This window comes from Calypte anna, chromosome 3, assembly GCF_003957555.1.
Source record: "Calypte anna isolate BGI_N300 chromosome 3, bCalAnn1_v1.p, whole genome shotgun sequence".
Classification (NCBI taxonomy): domain Eukaryota; kingdom Metazoa; phylum Chordata; class Aves; order Apodiformes; family Trochilidae; genus Calypte; species Calypte anna.
In genome coordinates, this window is record NC_044246.1 from 85,547,619 (window position 1) to 85,567,187 (window position 19,569).

Below are 19,569 nucleotides of genomic sequence, written 5' to 3' on the forward strand. Positions count from 1 at the left end.
CCATGGCTCTGTGTTCAAGCAACTGAACCACACTCCGACATGGCTAAATGGGCTGAATCCTGCCTTTTGTACCAATTTTGGAAAATACTTCATTTTGGTTACTTCTATTAGACATGAAGTGTCTGGACAGAGCAGCCAAGGCAGGCAGTGTCACCCTGGCTAGACTCAAAACTCGGAACGATGACAGAACTCCTGCTATAACTCATTGCTGGAGCTAACAGATATGCTAATACAAAGTGAGATAACAGAATAATGACTGTGATTATATAACTTAGGTGCCTTCAATTAGATGAGATAAGACCCAAGAGGCCCACCTCTGCCCTAATACTTCTCTCTGATGTAATTTTGTGCTAGCAGTACTTTTTCAATCTCTACCTGAGTTCAATTAACAGAAAAAAAATGTAGTTTGCTCATGCTATCATTACATAAATGGGAAAAATGTCATCAATATTACCTCATTTGAGTTAGTAAGTTAGTAATTGTGACACTATTTTTCATTGCAATATGTTTTGTTCCCCTGCAGTGCCACTGCCATTCAGTTTCCAGTGCCAACAACATGATACAATTTGAAAATAATGACTTTTTGAAAGAAAATCTGCCAAACGTGTAAGAGAGACAGGAATCTTAATTGCATTACATTTGTGGGTAAAACTAATTAATGACTAAATTAAATGCAGCTATATGCACACACAGCTTTAGCTAGCACTAGCAGTTTTCAGGAAGCCACGTATAGTTTGGTTTTGAAATACTTAAGTTTTTGAATTGACCTTCTGTTCTCGTGCAGTTAAGTTCTTTTATTCTGTTACACGAATGTACCTTCTCTGTGAATGCAAATTTTGAGTTTGAACTCTTTATATAGCACCCTGTTGTGTGCTGCTGTGTTAGGCAGCACTGCGGGGACCCCAACCACAAGAATAACATTAGTATGATATTAGTATAGAACACAATAGTAACATCAGCATGATTAAACTGCAGGCTGCACAGAACAACATGCAATTGCAAACACAGTGAGGCATTCATGTGCAAATTAAGATGCAATATCCTGCCTCCCATTTCTGCATAAAAATATGGACTCCAGAAATGGAGTCATCAAACAGACAATGGAAGGGTTTGGCCCTTGATTAATCTGAATTAATGAATGGGTTAATTGCTGCATCCCGGGTGTTATTTTGTAAGGGAAGGACATTAGTGCCCCTAACAGCTTGAAATTTAGTGAGACTGTTCATGCCTGAGTTCAGTGTAGTCACAGAATTCAGTCTGGGGTTTGGTAGATACTCTGTGGTTTAAGAACAACTTTTGCAAATAAACAAATCAATGAAACTAATCATTGATTTCCCCTAGAATGCAACACAATCTGACCTTTTCAAATCTGCATGTGGGTTATTCTGGCAGTAAACCCAACCATGACTAAGAAGCACATTATGCATTTCCCACATAATGTTTTACATATTACACAAAAAATACTATTATTAAAATGGCAAAGATAATAGGTAATGAGCAACACTGATTTTTAGTAACTTTGTGCACTTAACCAAATTAAACATTTAAATGTATTCATGTAACACACCGGGGAAAGAAGGAAAGATATAGAAATATTCAGTATAGACTATTTTCAAGTTTTTTATTACAATTTGTTGTTTTTCCTCCTAATGTCAAGAAAAGATTCCTGTTTTCTCAGTTGCACTACTTATCTGACCTATGAGTCAGACATTTTGGCTTTATAAGGTACATAATATTTTAAGTACCACTTCATACGAAGATTATTTCTTAGCAGGGTTTTTCCTTAAAAAATAGCAGTCAGCAGGTAGTGGGGAAACAAATTCTAATATAAAGATCTTGTTCCTGTTGCTAGAGCTGCTCAGGGAGAAGGATCCAGAACTAACATGAGCCTCAGTCAGATATCAGAGTTGAGGTTTGAGTTTGCTGGGACTTTGCTATTCCTTGTTCATGTTTCCTTGTGCATCCCCTTCCCATGTTTCCTCCTCTCACTGTTGTCTGCTGGCAGGTGGGTCCAATCCTCTGCTTAGTCTAAATTTGCTTCTCTTAAGCTTTAAGTCACACATGGCTTTGCAGAGAGGTAAAGGGTGTTTCAGGGAGAACCAAAGAGCTAAAAACATCCAGACCCAGGCACTGCCACAGGAGGGTCTGTCACAGGACCACATCCCCACTGCCACTCCCAAAATATGGACTGTTTTTTGCAGACTGCTGGGGCCAGGATACTCATCAGCAAAGTCACCAACATTGCAAGAAAGATGCTTCACAGCCATGTCAATAGAGGCAGGTTAGAATGCTTTAAACCAAACCTGAACCCCAGCTTTTGAAGAAAAGCAAAACAAAATAAGCTCCAGTGATGCAACTGAGGGCAAAGCCTTCTCTCATGACGTAAGTCAGTACGAGTTCTACATGTGTTTGGATTACAGGATCAAACTGTGTATTTTTTCAGAGACCTGTCACGATGCTCTAAAGCAACAAGTATCAGGGAAAATATTTCTGTATATTTTAAATGCACAAATCAGACCTACTAGGTTTGGCTTTTCCAAACTTCACATTTTGTGCACTAATAACACAGAAATACAGTCTCTAGGGAAGACATGTAATGAATAATTAACCCTTAGATGAAAAAATTTCAAATACACAAACTAGTCCTACTAAGAGGAAATCACCTCAGGCTTTGTTCGAAATGTAAACAAAACTTATTAAAATATTTCTCAAGGATTTAAAACATGTTGGAAAGGGCTTTTGCCCATTCTATCTACCCATGCTCTGACCCTGCAGATAGATGAAGTCAGCAGAAGGTTTGAGGTAAGACAAGTTCATTTCTGTATCCCTCTGAGGAGAAAAGGTGGCAGAGGCTGGTTCAGGTCTTACACTTCTTCCAGAAAAACTAATGAGTGCTCTAGGTTATATCAGCATTAATGATCTCACAGGCATCGTTTCATTACCCAGAAACTGCCAGAGCTCATGCTGTTTGTTCTACTGCATCAGAAAGAAAAGAAAAGCAGTTTTATACCGCCTGGCAATAGCTCTGCCATGGGCTTTGTTGGGGCAGATTTCTCAAGCTGCCTACACAGTGCAGGAGTGCAAGTCACTGTAGGGCATTTTCAAGCAAAAAACCCCCATAAACATTAAAATTATCAAAACAAATTTTCAAATTTCAGTCCTAGTATTTCATTGTTAATTTAAAACCTTGTTTATTTAAGTACATAAGCATTCCTATAATCTTCCTTTTTTTTTTCAGAAAAGCAGCAGGGCATGTACTTAGATACCACAGCTTTCAACAAAGTAAAACCAATTGATTTAATATTTAAACATGAGCTCAACTAAATCAGAGCTTTTACACCTGAAAAAAATAACACTGCTGAACCAAAATGGGAATGTTTACTCTTGCTTTTTGTATTCAAGGTACAGAGGAGGGAGAAATAACATTCTAAGGGCAGTGATGATACTCTTACTTTCACTGCAAAGCTGATGCAAGATGTTTTTCCCCTCTCTCTCCTGATGCTTTCTCTTCCTGCACTGCAGCTTACAGCCCTCTGATTTGAAACAAAGCAGCTCTCTGTGGCACCATATTACAAACTGCATTACTGGAAGGATCTGGGTTAAAAAAAAATGCTTCACTTAAAAGTTTAGTGGTCTGGCTTACAGCAAAAACACATAAACAGCTGTTCTGCAGGAGGGGGTGAAATGAACTACGGATGTGCAAATGAATAGCTGGAGGAGGGAGCTTCTCAGGACAGTTTTCTGCAAGTGAAAAGAATTCACTGAACGGGACAAAGCTAAAATCCACAGTAGGGGAAATTCAAAGCTCTCCAGAATACATGTTAAAGGGTGCATATTATCTTTCTGTACTTACCGTGCCCCACCAGAGAGCATCTGCATATGTGGAGAACTGGTTATTTGCATCTTTTTCCACCAGATAAACCAGGAAAGATGAAAAGATGAGTACTAAAAATCCTATGTACCAGGCTGTGATTAATTCCTGGAAAAAAAGAAATCAGAGGACAATATCCATTTGAAAGACTGAACTGAATGGCATTTCAGGGAAGACATAATGAAAAGTTCTATAAACCTTTTTATGGCATTTGAGCAAAATCCAATACTAAAAATATAATTTTCTCTGAAAATGTACAGAATCTATTCCTATGACTTGATCCTTCATCAAGTTCACTAATATATATTAAATTGCTACTGCATATAAAGACATTTTTAACATACTCTAAAAACTGTTAACATGGCCTGATGTATCTCTGCTAATGGCCATTACAATAGATGTTACTTCAGAAAAGTTTAGATATTCTGTTCAAAACTGATAAATGTTTGTTTCCCTGGCTTCTTGTTGAATCACATCAAGTGAAGACATGGACCAGACAAAATCAGCATTTAGGATTACATACCTTGCTATGGGCATAAACTACTGAACCTAATAATTTCCAAGTGCCTCCTCTTCGGTCCATGCGCACCATACGAAGGATCTGTAGGAAACGAAGACTTCTCAGTGCTGATGTTGCAAAAATGTTACCCTGAGTTTTTGCAGAAACAACTGCTATTGAAGCGATGAGAACAATGATGTCTGAAAGAAATACATTACAGAAAACATTAATGTCCAAGTAGCAATAAAAACCACAAACATGTACATGAGCTGAATGAGGGGGACAAAAGCGAGATTGCTGGGGTGGGTGGGAAACTAAAGCACTGAGATTCCTGTTTGAGGTAGGGCTGTGAGGTCCAGGCTGGTGTCATAAACTGCCTCAGAAGCCTACAGGGTGAAAACTGAAGGAAGTTATTTTGAAAACATAAATATAAAAGAATCAGTGTTGAAGAAACCTCATGTAGGAGCTTTGAAGCCTGATGTAGCAAACAGTACGAATCAGCAGATAGATTAGAACCTATTCCCTTTATCTTTTCTCATAGCTGCTTCGCTAAGACATGGCAAAAAAGAAAACAAAGGTAAGATAAAAATAGAGCAGCTCCAGTAGTGAGTGTCCAGAGGAACTGGAACTGCAAGCACAAGTATCGATCTTCTATGATTACAAACATTTTGTGGTGTGGGATGGAGTTTCTGGACACAATTTCCCTGATGTACCATTTCCTGGAAAGGAAGAAGTACAGTGCTGGGTACTCAGATGCATTCTTTTAGCTGGCAGCCTGGGAAGTTTGTAGAGGCTCCAAAAGTGCTAAGATTTTTTTCTTCAGGCCCCACATTCAAACTGTGAGAGCGAGTTTGTTCTGCATGAACTCATCAGCCAAATGCCCCTTAGAGCCAGAACAGCATTTAAAGAGAGATGAGGAGAAGCAGCACAGCAATAGCACAGAAATGCTATGAGAAGGCATAATGTTCTTTTATAGTGACTGGGGCAGACAAACCCATGTGAATGGAGCAGAAAAGCACAGAACAAGCTCTTTGTTACTATCACCTCATAGTTAATTTCCTGACCTCCTTTAAAAGCTTAAAGAGCCCTACTAAGAAATACCTGGATTGAGTTTTAGGATTTTGTGGTGTTTGTATGTTTCTATGTAAGGATAATCTAAACCTATGTTTGCCAGCAAAGAACTGAAAGCAAGCTGAAAGCAAGTTTTTATTGACATGAATTTTGCTTCTTTTGTGTTGGGTAGGAATATTTGTCTTGTCCTAAGTGTAGCTCCTACAGGTCAAGAATGACTCAGTAAGGGAAAAAAGGCCCCCAGAGGTGAGCAGTAAGAGAGACTGGCTGTACCTACAAGCAGGACACTTTTCCTTACCCTTTTCCAGTACAGTAGAAAACAGGCTTGGTTCATTCTGCTCAGCCACCAAAGTAAGTTGAGGTCCAAATACCTTGCCTGCAAAAGTCCTGGCTTTCTTTGAGCTCATCTATGGATGGGTTTTATCCTCTCATTACAATACTAAGGGTACAGACAACCTGTGGTTTAAGGGGTATCCTGATAAATGGTGAAAATCCTTGCCACAAGATGCTAAAAGTTTACATGGGTTTAAAGCCAGCGAGATGATTTTAGGGGAGAAGGTTTAATCAATGGCTAATTAATACTAAGAACCCAGTGCTTGCTCAGGACGTCTCCAAATAGCAGGCTACTGGAGACTGAGAGATTCTTATGGAGAAATATCACTGCACATTTGCCCTGCTTTTGTCATCTTCCATGACTGTTGGCTCGTGTCACTGTTTGACATGGTGTGTTAGGCTAGACTGACCTTCTTCACATCATATGCTCTGACATTTTAAAATTCCTTTGGCTACTACATAATTGGATCATAGTTGGCCACTATACAACTGGCTACCTAAGAGGAGCTGGGTTTGCTTCTAGATGTAAATTCAACAAGTTCAGAGGTCAAGATGATAAAGTATTCTGGGACATCTTTGCACACTACAAGTCTCAAGAGCACAACAACCAGAAAGGTCTGTGTGAGAATTCAAAAACACACAACTGACCAGGAAAAAGTTGAAGACATCACAAGTTCTAATGGAGACCAGAAAAATATATGGAGTGGAATTCGGCTCCATGTGAAGGCATTTAAGTTAAGGTTTCTACATGTGAAGCAAGTGTCTAAAATCCCCGTGCAGCATAAGGAAATTGTGTCAACTGAGAAAGGTGCAGCTAATCCTCAGGAAGGCTCCTGCTGGCTGCTCAACTGGCTTGTGCTCTGGGCTTGGTACAAAAAAGACTCAATTCAGCTGCCTGAATCTATTTGTTCAGTGCCATTTGAGATGTCTTAAGGTATCCAAGACATCTCCTAGCTCTGGCAGCTATGTTCCTAGACCTAGAAAGGCTGTGCCCTTCTGAAGGAGTCACTGGAGAGCAGGGAATATCAAGTGACAGGAGGCACCGCTATGGACTCCACTGATCTAAGCCCTAGATCTCAACCAACTATGCTGGCAGTGCATGTAGAAGCAAAATTCTATATTTAGGTGAGTTTATCTGGATCTGAGACTCATGTAGAGCATGTTGGAAAGTCCTGAGCAACACAAACTGTCTTGAAGAAAGAGTGTCCCTGGTAAGTAGCATGATGACAAGGTAAGCCTGGCTTGTTCCACGCTGCTGTGAGCAGAGCAGCACCATAACACTCAGTTCTCATCAGTGAGGACTGCCTAGCAGCAAATAATATATCATTAGAAACACAGTTTGTACTCCTGAAAACCACTCTCAGAACTTAACACGAGAGTAAGGTCACCCAAATATTATAAATTAAGTATTTTATCTGGAAATTATTACTGGGGGGCTGGGTTACCTTCAACCACTCTAAATAGGACAGATTTATGCAAAAGCCAATGATTTGTCCCTGCCCTTATTTCTGCCCATTCCAGGAGCTCTGATAGCTTTCCTTACAGAATGGAGTTTTCTGGAGGTCCCCCACTGAAAAAAAAATTCAAATTTACCCAGTTTTCCCAGCACCACAGGGCATCAGCCTTGTGCTGCTGGTACCCTCTGAGGGTCTCTGGTCCCTTCTGACTGCAAGAAACAAAAAAGCCAACAGCAGCCTCACCCTCTTCCCTTTTTTAAAGTATTGATACAAGCGACTTATCTACTTGAGTACACCCTTCAAGATGGAGGGTAGGGGTGAGGAGAGGCAAATGGAGGAGAGGCTGAGGAAAAGAAGGAGCAGATGATGTGTTGGCACATCTTAAAAAACAGTTGAAGGGAAGAGACTCTTCCCAGGCTGCTGTTAGTTCATGGACACCTTTCTTTCTCATTGTCCTCATCTCTTCACAATACACTATGCACTCCACCAAAAAAAAATCCAAACAAAACCAAACCCACCCCTAAGAACTCCCCAGGCTGGGAATAGGGAAGGAAAGAGTGTGTCTATTGCCTAAGGCAGCTCTCTCTGGATGCGTTTCCCTCAGAGAAGGCATGCAGGCACATTACTTCAGCATGGTTTAATTTGCCAGGAACAGGTGTAAGATAAATAAACCCTTCTTGGAATGAAACCAGAATCCAAATAAAAGTTTGCAACAGTTGAAAGTCACTTCTGAATATGCTAATTTTGCTTGTGTTTCTTGTCTAAGCATACCCTGCTTAAATGAAAAGTTAACTACTTTATAATTCTCTTACTGCCACATTTTTATCCAACACACTTCAGGTGCCATTTGCCATTTTTTAAGCAAGAAACAAAATATTCTTCTGAACTTCCTTTCATATTCTACTTGAATTTAGCTAAAATCTCCATGGTATTTCTGCATTTTAAGAAGGCTTTATTAAACTTCTATAAGTATTTTCCTCTTTATCTTTTAGTGGCAAAATGGGGAAATCAGGAAGAAGCAAATGGCACAATTTCAGTCAATGTGATGACTCAACTTTCATTCTGTATGTTGCTATAGAGCACCATCAAAGTTTCCAATATGAGAGTGAGTAATGGGCATTATAACTCCAAACCTCTCTGTAACAACTTATTAGAATAGAGAAGTTTCTAATGTACATTTACTGATGTGATTTTTTTTCCAAGCTAATATCTTGCATATGATCTTCCAAACATTAGGCACCTCTTCAGCTGATTTTATTAATTCTTTCAATATATTACTCATATTTTTATCCTTGCAGATAGCTTCCTCTCTTGCTTACTCCTGCCTGAGATTTCAGATCTTCTTGGAAACTTTTGCAATGCTCACTTCTAAAACCTCATTTCAAATTAAACTTCAAAGAATCCTTCCACTTCAGGCACTTCACCTGCTACCTCTCAAAAAACCCCTAAGATTACATGAAAGTTTGTTAAGAGTAACTTAGCAAAGGCTTTTTTAGTTGATAGCCCCAAAGAAAACAAACAAAAAAGATAAATCTATAATTTATGTGTGTAATAGATTATCCTTGTATATTGCCCAATCTCATTAAAATAGTGAAATATAAGTAAAGACAAGTAACTGGAGCCCAGCAATGCAACAGCCTGAAACCTGAATAGCTCATGAGGGATGTGCCAGCCTTAGTTCCCCACTTCACGGATGAAGGCCAGAGTTGGGCTCCTGTACCCTGCTCAAGGTCAGGCAGAAACTCTGGATAACTTGGGCTACTGATGGAGGGCTGGTTGGCATTTCTAAGCTGTGAGCACTTCCAATGGCAACTGTGCCTTGAGGTACCATTAGGACAATCTCTAAAATTAGAGAAAGTCAGGATGATATGAGGAATTGTAATCAATGACAATGTCTCACCTCCTCAAAGCTCACATATATACTCAAACTAATACACCTGCATTACCCTTCTCTCTTTCATATTCTTCAAAGTCCTAGTGTGTAAGAAGATGTCAGTAAGAGCTTTTCCTGCCACCTGCATTTAATGTTGGCGTGTTGGAAAATCCTTTCCTTCTAAATAAAAATGACACTTTGAGTCAGTATAGGTTAAATGAATCTTGTGATATTTTTTTCCTTTGATATCATCTGAATAGAAAATGAACAATCTTTAATAATTTTAGGATCATAACTATATAATCAAAATAGCGTTTGTTATAAAATAATAGAAAGTGCTCAGAGTTTACACATCCTTGTTAAGAATATGCAGGAAACTGCAGTGGCTGTCAATTACTGTGTCTGCTCTCCCTACAGAACAGTACAGAGAGATAATGAGCTAGAACAAGAGTAGAACACATCTACCCTCAGAACTGCAAGAATAATCAGAAAATCTCAAGAGTGTGGTTTATCTAGCCTGCAGAAGTATTAATTCACAAAAGAAATTGACTAGTAACTGTGTGACCAAATTCAGGCTACTTTATACTGTCCTTCTAAGGTCTAATTTTGAGTTCTAGAGTTCTTAATCTATGACCCAGATAAAAGGCAGGGCTTGCTCTGGTCATTTCTTACTAATAGTTCTCAGGGCAGTTCATTATCCTAAATTTCAAAGTTACTTCTGAAAAAAACCCCAGCACTCTGGTTCTGTGTTGGTAAAAAGCCACTGGGCTCTATAATCACCTAAGAGCACCAAGGGTGCTTTGGCATCAGCTCCATCTGCTTAGCACAGCACAGGTTATGCCTCCACATTGCAGCACAGTGAGCAATTATTCTTACTTGCTGAGGAATTAAAGTAAGTTTTAACACAGATTTACTACAACATCAACAACTACAGAGGAATAATTACCAACTTTCTATTCTGAGCTGCTAGGAGGTATGGATTTTAGTTTTCCTGCTATCTCTTTGAATATCAGTCCTTTCAGTAGCTTCATCATGTTTACTGCTGTTCTCAGAATTTCCTTCAATTTGCCTACAAGAATCTCCCCAGCTAGCTGGCCAGGACCAGAGGGTATCACCTAATTAATAGAGAAATATACTTTAATTTTTAATCAGACACTACAGCACAAAGTTAACACACCAAGGAACTGTATTTGAGCACATCATGCTATAGAAACATGATAAGAAAAAAAAAATGTAGGGCTCTACCCTAAATGGATATAAACTGGCAATTTAAAGCATTTTAAGGTATAGCCTGATGACTGACACCTGACTCAGGCCACATATTAGTACATGAAAATAAGGTTCCTCTTTTTGAGATTCCTAAAATAAGAGGTTTGTTTATACAGTGTCAGCTATAGGAACAGCAGTCTTTTTGCACAACTAGTTTTTTATGGCCCTGTGGGCTAGCTAAAAAAAATTAAAAAAAAAAAAGAAAAGGACATTCATAGACTTTAAAGCTTCTGAATACCCTAAATAGAGAGGTATTCAGAGAGGGAAATAATTGTATCATTTGAGCACTTGTTGAGTAAGGTCATAGAATGGAATCATCATAACTATCTGCCATAATGCTTTCCACTTCAAACAAGGGATTAACCACTTCCCTCAACTGGTTAAAGAGGGCAAAGAATAAAAATCATGCTTAGAATATGTTGCAACAGTTAATTTGAAAAGAGGCAAAGTGTGATGTTTTTACCAGGTGGCAGTTCCTTTGCTCTGTGAATAGTCGTCTTGCTATGAAATCAGTGGGATATTTCACATATTTATGGCAGGAAAATTTGGTCCAATATGGGCTGAACTTCCAGTGACCTTGCATAAGTATTTGCCCCAGAAACAAAGAATTTTCAGTATTTTTATCTTTAAAATCTCCAGAGTATTAACTTATTTTTTATTAAAAAAAAAATAAATCTGTAATTACTTATCCTAACAGAGAAGATAAATATTACCAGTTTAGAAAGATGATGGATATTGTCATATTTTGTAATTTGTCCCACTGGAATAAGCAGAGCTATTTATTGATAAAGTACAATTCAGTATGTGCAAGACTGTCAAAATCTGCACGCTGGATTTTAGAGACTACTCTGTAGACATATGGTCTTTTGAGATCACCTGAATTCATCCTCTGAAATGCAACAATCTCAGGCATTATTCTCTGCCTATAAAACCCCCCCAATACAACAGTTTAATGTGAGCTGTTGAATTATATCACCTGAACATCTCTAGCACAATTTGGGAGAGGAAGGAAGCTGGGTTCTGTACCTCCCACAAAATGCTGAGCAGATTTACAGCATTTACACCAGGGCCTCAGTTTTACAGAGGAAAAAGAAAAAAGGCTAAAAACCATGAACAACAACAAAAAAATCCCAAGCAATACAAGATAATCCGAGTTTTGCATATACTAAAAATAATACCACTCAAGATCTCGAGTCCTGTCAAAATTTGTTTTCAGATATGTCTGAATATATCTTTTCTTCCTGGTCAGGGATCAGATCTCTCTGCTCAGATGCTGGGTAGGTTGATTAATTGTCACCTAAAAGTAAAAGTAACTGGCAGGATATCTTCAGGAAATTCTTGGGATGGATGACGCCGTTTGATTTTTGCAGATGTTGTTGTCACTCCAGCCAAAAGGTCTTTGTGTTTTACAAATATATTACACACTCTGGATGGAAACCATCTTAATTGCCATTACAGATAAAACAAGTTGGTGATTTTGCTTCCTTTTGTAATCTGTTTTCAAGATGAGAAAGAACTTGGTCTTTTTAGATGTAGGAAAGTGAAATAACTTTGCATCTAAAGATAATTCACAGAGATAAACACATATGAGTGTGAAAATTGACTTCTATTGCTGCTGAAAAACAGAAGGATAGGGATGTATGGCAGTGGTACATAGAAGAGAAAGAAGTTATAGAAGTTATAGAAAGATATGTTATACTTTTTAGGCACTGAAGCGGAATTAAAAAAAATCCAGAGGTTACTACTTCTATTTTACTTTTTTTTTCCTTGTAATAACAGAAAATGGCTATATTAGTCACTGACTTCAGTTACAAGGAATCCACTAAGACTGATCTGTGCATAAAAACATGGATTTTCCTTACTCATAAGCTGAGCAATACTGCCATGAAGAGATGAACCAAGTTGAACCCTTCTATCCACCTCTAGCTTTCATTTATTGAAATCATGTGAGTAAAGAATATATTTAATGTGAAATGAAAGTGACCTCCCGAAAATACAGGTATCTTCTTTCTAGGATACATATTTATTTTATACCTCCAAAGTGAGTCTATTTGGAAAAGCAGCTCACCACCAAACAAAGCTAACTTTTCTGGCAAAGAGAAAATGGTGGGAAGTAAAATAAATTAAAATTTAAACAATGCATATAAAAGACTACATAGTATTATTTACATGACATATAAAGCCTACATAATATGTAATAATGAAATTACAGTACTACTGTGTGGTGCTTAGTTGCCAGCTGGCTTTAAACAGTGACACAAGATAATATAAAATGTGTTATGTTTAATCTATTTTCAGTGCCTTGGAAGAGAAACTCTGCATTAAACTGCAAGGATGCTTTAGGACACTAATTCAAAGGTTTTACCACTGCAACCACTGTGAAAATTAGCTACAACACTGTGTCCTGATGCTGAAACTCCAGAGTTAATGGGAGCCCCCAGATGAGGGGGATGAGGTCAGTTCTGCAGAGCAGGTGTGTGGAAATGGGGCCATAGCCCATGGCATGGCACAGGTGAGATGCTCCCTGCCAGCGTGGATGACATCAAGCCCCAACTCAGGCTCAAACCATGTAGGACCTCGCACATGGAGCCACCAGTAGACTTTCTACATCAAGAAGAACTACCCCAGGTTTCCTCTATCTGTGAATACTCCAAGTAGCACCAGTAAATTCTTCTCTTTCCAGGCATCCTGGTATGCCTGAGCTACACGTTGAGTAAAGCTCTTTACCACACAATACACATGTTGTCCCCAAACAAAATGAAAGAGAACTGGAAACAAGTCAAAGGCATTCGTTAGTAAAGCTGATAAAATACAACAAATTCAGACTCGCTAGGTTCAACAAATCTTGAAACAGAAAAACTAGGAATATTTTCAGTGAGTAAATATTGGACATTTTTAAGATGTGAAAACTAAATATTCCCTTATGAAATGCCAGTATGAGGAGGATGGGTCAGATTTTTCTTTTGCCATTTTTTAATCAAAGTCTGTAATGAGATCCTAATTCCACCCTCAACAATGGATTAAATGATGGTACTCATTGCTGTGCCAGAGTACACAAAGTATGTGTATGCTCTTCCTGAGTATAAGTAGCACACTTTCAGTCCATGATGGCAAATATATCAAAATTGTGTCATTTTACCTTTTGTTTTAGATAGCCAAATTATTTTTCTGTGGGTTGAGAATGACAATAGCTCAACAAATGCTGATTTTTAAATTGTACTTATGTTTATAATTTTTTATTCAGTCTGAAGAATAACAAAGAATACCAACATTAATAGGAACATCTCACCTGTCTTTGTAGTGTTAGCAACCAAGGACTGAGTAAGTCCTCAGCAAACACCTTTGCTGGCTCAATAAATCTTTAAAATCTAATGGTCTTCTGCAAGCTAAGATTAAGTTCAATTGAAAGCCTTTCATGAATTTATACTTTATCAACCTTTTCTAATAACTGTTCTCATATTCAAATTTAAAACATTTTAATTAATATGTTTTAATATATATAGTGTTTAATATAAAACCCATATGAATTAATCTATATTAAGTATAAAACATATTATTATGTACCTGCCAGAAAGAATAAAGAAAAAATTTATTTAAAAATAAATTTATTCCCCAGGAGCTTTATCTGGCTTTAAGACAGGATGGCTGAAACACATTTAAAACTGCATCTTTGACCCAGTGTTCACCAACACAATTTGTGTCCAACCCAAGAAACCAATGACGAGTAACACACGCACATCCTTCCCATAAATCTTCACTTATTCTGCTCAAGTAACTGCTTTGTGCCTTACAAGCCCTGGGAAAACAAGGTTTGTTGGTCACTTTATGATGTCTGGGGCTTTTTTCTGGATGATTGTAGACCTTAGTGAAAAAAACTCCTGTTGTGGAGAGAAAAAACCCTGAAGATTTCTGGAGGGAAAGGCAGCAGGATGGATACCCAGACACACACTCACACCTCTGATGAATAAAGAGGTTCATTAGCTTGAGCTGTAAGAAAACCACAGAGTTATCAGGAAGAAAAAACCAAAACAACTACAGGCATGGCAAGACTTGTGTATGGAGAAAGGGCTGAATAATTTAGGAGTGGCTAGTCAGAAGACAAATATAAGATGGCAGATAAAGGTATGCAAACTAGCAGAAGATTAAAAGGTCTGTTGGAAGCCTTCTATTTACCCTTCCTTATAAAAGTGAGATCAAAAGACAATTTAAATCTGATAAAAAGAAATACAACATGCAATTAACTTGTAAAATTCATTGCCACACGATATAAAGGAAAAAGCAGGGAAAATTAAAGACAAGACTAGGTGTTTCTCTCTGAATTGCTGGGATTAGATTTTTCAGGATTTTTTCCAAATTCCTGTATGAGTCAGTCACTGAGTAACCAACGTCCAAATAAAAATACTGAGTGATTGGCTATTTGGACTACAGGTATTAAAATTATTTCAGAGGTATCTGGCAGTAGTCAAGAGTGTAAGGACACCAAATGGGGTTCTATGTGATGCAGGGCAGCAGGGAAATCAGGGAAACAGGGAAGGTCTCTGCGCTTCATGGCCTTTTCAATCATACTCTAAAATCTCAGGGAGGGGCAGGTAGGGAGGGTGTCTGGAAGTGTCCATCTGATGCATTCCCAGGTTGTGCATAAAGTAAAGGTGATGCAGTGATAGGAGAATGGAAAGGCCAAAAAGAAAAACAGAAAAGTCTTGTGTGTAAGGATGAAAGTGAACAGGCAAAAACTGAGAAATAAGGTGCTGAAAAGAGCACAGGAGAAAGGTGGGTGTCTCTGAGAGAGAGGAAATTCCTGTTTGCAGGTGGAGGAGGATGAGGCTGTATAAATCATCTTCTCTCAAATTAACAGGGTGGGGGGAAGCAGAAGGTACCCAGTATCTAGCTGAGTCATCTAAAGCAGATCTTGAAAGCAGTAACATGGGTACCTCAGTCTTGACTGAAAGAGAATTCCTACCTTAAGTCTTCTGAGTTGTCCTTCAGAGGCATATACCTCTTACACTGCCTAAAACCAGAACATGCATTCCTAACCTACACAACTATTCTGGATGTCTTCAGTCAGTGTGAATGCCTTCTGGGACTCCTCTGTTTCTGTAAATCCAGTTTGCTGAGATGACAGAGAAGCAGAGATTTCCAGCCACTTATCCCAGCTGCAATTTGTCTGTGGGTAGCCAAAGAATTGATTGTGCCATCAAGAAGCTTTATTTGCTTTGGAGAACACTAATGCAGAGCACCTTGCAGCCACCCTTGGGAATTCCTGGCATGGGATATGTGAAGAAATAAATTGAAGCTCTGATAAGAGAGGGAAAACCAATCTGGTAGCACTCTCACAAACCCAAGAGGCAATCCCTCTGAACTGAGATCTTAAATACAGTAGAAGATGCCATTCTGTGTGACAACCTTTTCATGCTGCCTCTTGACATTTGCACAGACATTTCAAAATCAGGTTGGGCTGTCAAAGGGGAGCTCTGAGCCAAAGGGGCCCTTCCTTCATCTGGGCTGATCCCAGGAGGGTCCCATGCTTGGCTTGGGATACCAGGACCAGGCAGCATAAGGGTGCAAGCAAGTGGCTGTAGCTGCCTCTTTCTGCACTAGCCACAGCTTTGGCCTGGCTCAAGAAAGCATTTAGATCATTTTGTAGCTTACATAGGTTGATGTAAAATAGACCTGCTTGACATTCTCCTCGGATCTGTCATTGACAGCAATATCATATACCAGAGGAAAGGCCAAATCCTCACTTTTGAGAGTTATCAGCACAAGCTTAAAAGTAAAAAAATGCAATTTTTCTTTTAGAGAAGTCTAGAGGTTAGGGGAGCCTGGTGCTTAAGTGCTAGGAGTGGGAAGAGAAGAAATTAAAATATGCAGAACATGCCCAATTTGCCTTCTAGAAACATGCAAATATTTCTATTTAGCCATATTAAATCTGAGATATAAATACTGTAACTGTTACACAATGTTATCAAATCCTTCCTAATTGCTGTATTTAACACAGAAGCTGTAAAAAGGAGGAATTAAAAACTGTACTTTCTCACTTGTACACAAGTCTTTTTCTAATGTAACAGTTGGAGTGTAACTATTTGAGGCATGATTATAAAAAAGAAGGTTTTCTGCAATTCCCACTGGACTACTCTGCCCATCAGTCACTTTAGCAGTGCTGGTGGCAACACACAACATCTCTGAAGGGATGTAAAAGAATGGAGTGATCTGTGGAAACTGAATTTCTTCAGGTTTTGTGATCACTAATAAGCTAGTTGCAAGGCTGGATGAAGACAGCTAGCAATCAATTTGACTGTATTGAATGTCACAATGGGCAAAGCTTGTGTTTAAGCTGTCAGATTGCCAGTTAACAAATTTAAGCTGATCAGATCCCAGAAGATGACATTTGAAGAAACAAACATCTCTAAATACAAACAAATATCTCTAAAGCAACTGAAGATGCCTGTGGATTTACATGGCAAGTAATGAAATGAAACAACTTTTTTTTTTTAAATTAATTGCACCTACAACCCTTTCCTGGAGACCTTGCTCACACACAGCAAAGTCTTCAGCAAAGATGGCAATAAAGTTGTGACATTATATATAATATTCTATAATAATCTATAGAATCTTTCAGGCTAGAAAAGACCTTTGGGATCATCAAGTCCAACCATCATCCCTACTCTACAAAGTTCTCCCCTAAACCATATCCCCCAACACCACATCTAAATGACCCTTAAACTAGCTCCAAATGGAAATCAGACTTTTTTTTTTCCATTGGGTGAGCTACTCCTTTTCCCCCACCCCTGCTTTCTACCTTGTCCAACAGGCATAGGAGTAATCACAGAAATCACAGAAAGTTAGGGGTTGGAAAGGACCTCAAAAGATGATCTGATCCAACCCCCCACCCCTACAGAAGTTCACATAGGAACTTGTGCAGGTGGGTTTTAAATGTCTCCAGAGAAGGAGACTCCACAACCCCCCTGGGCAGCCTGTTCCAGTGCTCTGTAATAATTATGAACTAAAAGAACCAAAAAGATGGAAAGACACACTGCAAATAAAAGATAGTAGTATGTTGCCTGCTGTCATATGCTACAAGGTGAATGTAAAGGGAACAAAGAGATCTGGGCACAAGAATTAATAAAAGTGTAAATATTATAGAAAACCAGGAATGAAGTAGGTGGCCACAATACAACACCTTGGATAATCACATAGATCACCCTACAGGCTGGACATTAGGAAGCATTTCTTTACTGAGAGGTTAGTCAAGTTCTGGAACAGGCTTCCTAGAGACGTGGTCAATGCCTCAGCCTGTCAGTGTTTAAGAAGCATTTGGCCAGTGCCCTTAATTAAATGCTTAACTTTTGGTCAGTCCTGGAGTGGTCAGGCTGTTGGACTAGAAGATCATTGTAGGTTCGTTCCAACTGAAATACTCCATTCTGTTCTGTTCTACTGTACCTTATTCTATTCTATCATTTCTCACCATGTTCCCCCAAGCTGCATGGTGCTTTCAAACCATTTTAGAAAGATTCCTGCAGTATATGCCAACATAACAACTCCACTTAGAACTCCTCAGATTTCTTAATTTGGGCTGGCAGGGACTGGGCTGGGACACCGTGAGAGAAAGCAGAATTTGACTGACTAACACCTTCAAGAGTAGTTATTCATGGTTCAAATAGTCAGACTGACACCAGTCTAATGTACTGCTCTGAGGCACTAGGATTCAAATTTATGTTAACGTGCTGTCAAAGAACCCCTAAGTAAATATAGGTATGTTAATCAGACTGAAGACACACTGAAAGTGACTTTTGAAATAAACCAGTGCTACAAGCTAGGGATATCATAGTCCCATGAGAGGACTGCATATATGCCAAGGGTAGAGGAACAGACGGTTGTAAATGCTCCAAATACCAAACACCCAGTCTAATACGATGCTATTTTGGACCAATACAGTTCCTAAATAATTCAGATTTCTGCCTGGAAAGCATAATTTGCTGCTGCAAAAGCTAAGCTTGCAGAGCCACTGAAGCAGCAATTCTCACAGAGTTGTGGGAAAGAGCTGATGGTCTGAGATGGGAGGTACAAGGGATGCCACATGCTGAGGCAGCTGATCTGCAGCACAACATCTGGAAAGAATCCAAGAAAGATGAGTATTTTCTTGCATATCAGTTAGGCTCTGACGTAGTAAATTCTTTAAAAATACGATTTTTAAATGCTAGAACAATGAAATTTGAAAAATGAATCAACTCTTACTGGTTTTGAGACTACTGAACTAGGCAAGTAAGTGAATTTGTCACAATCCTGTCTGCCTCTAACTTCCACACCAGTGTTTACCCTAACAACTACTTAATTTTGGACTGGACAATTTACACATATGTTTGGAAATTTGAGTAACTATCTTGTCTATGAAAACAATGAGGATTCAGTGTAGTAAGGCAGGATATGAACATTTCAAATCAAATAGAGACAGGTAGTGAAAAGAAAGGTATTTCTGTAAGCATCTTCATACAGTAGGCATCTTTAGCAGAACAAGTTTAAAGCCAGTCCATAAAGGATGTGAGCAAAATTGAACATACTAAGTCTAAAAACTAGAAAATGTTGACTGCTTCTTGGTCCTTCAGATTCTTACCTGCCCCTGATTGTACATTTCCAAGGCACTGAAACCTCGTGGTTCATCAGCAGCACTCGAAGCTCTTGAATATATATTTATAATACAGAATATTTAATGACAGATAGTATTTACAGCATTACATTATTATTATTATTAAATATATTTTCTGATATTTAAGTATAAGAGATCTTCACTCATTTGAAAATGAGTAAATAATTTACAGAATCTGGGTGACTTATATCTAAATTATTTGACTGTGACATATGGCTTTAGGATACTTTCTTAACAGAAGTGAACTGAATTATGAATTGCTAAGTATTTAGCACAGGCACAGAGTTATATCAGTCTTGTTTGGAGTTGACATAACTACCTCATACTTAAGAAAACATATTTACTATCCTTCTAAGAAACCAATTCAAATATCACAAATAAAATCTGTCTAGTAAAAGGCCTCTGACTTTTCACACGCTTTCTAACACAAACATGTCTTCACAGTCTCTGATTCTTCACATCCCAGTGTTTTAACCTATTTCATCCTTTCTGGTGTGGATCTCTTTCGAGATGTGCTGCTGAAATTGTCTATTTACGAATACCCGCTTATTATTT

General features: G+C 38.5%; 1 protein-coding gene across 2 annotated transcripts in view; it reads right to left on the reverse strand.

Annotated features, from left to right (window-relative positions):
- The window catches only part of KCNQ5 (potassium voltage-gated channel subfamily Q member 5), a 273,623-nt gene that overhangs the window by 42,690 nt on the left and 211,364 nt on the right, over nt 1-19,569 (reverse strand). For both annotated transcript variants that reach the window (XM_030447006.1, XM_030447005.1), the window contains exons 4-5: nt 4,395-4,570; nt 3,854-3,979 (exon numbers count right to left, since the gene is read on the reverse strand). In XM_030447006.1, coding sequence (XP_030302866.1) covers nt 3,854-3,979; nt 4,395-4,570 — 302 coding nt within the window. The remainder of the gene's footprint in view (nt 1-3,853; nt 3,980-4,394; nt 4,571-19,569) is intronic.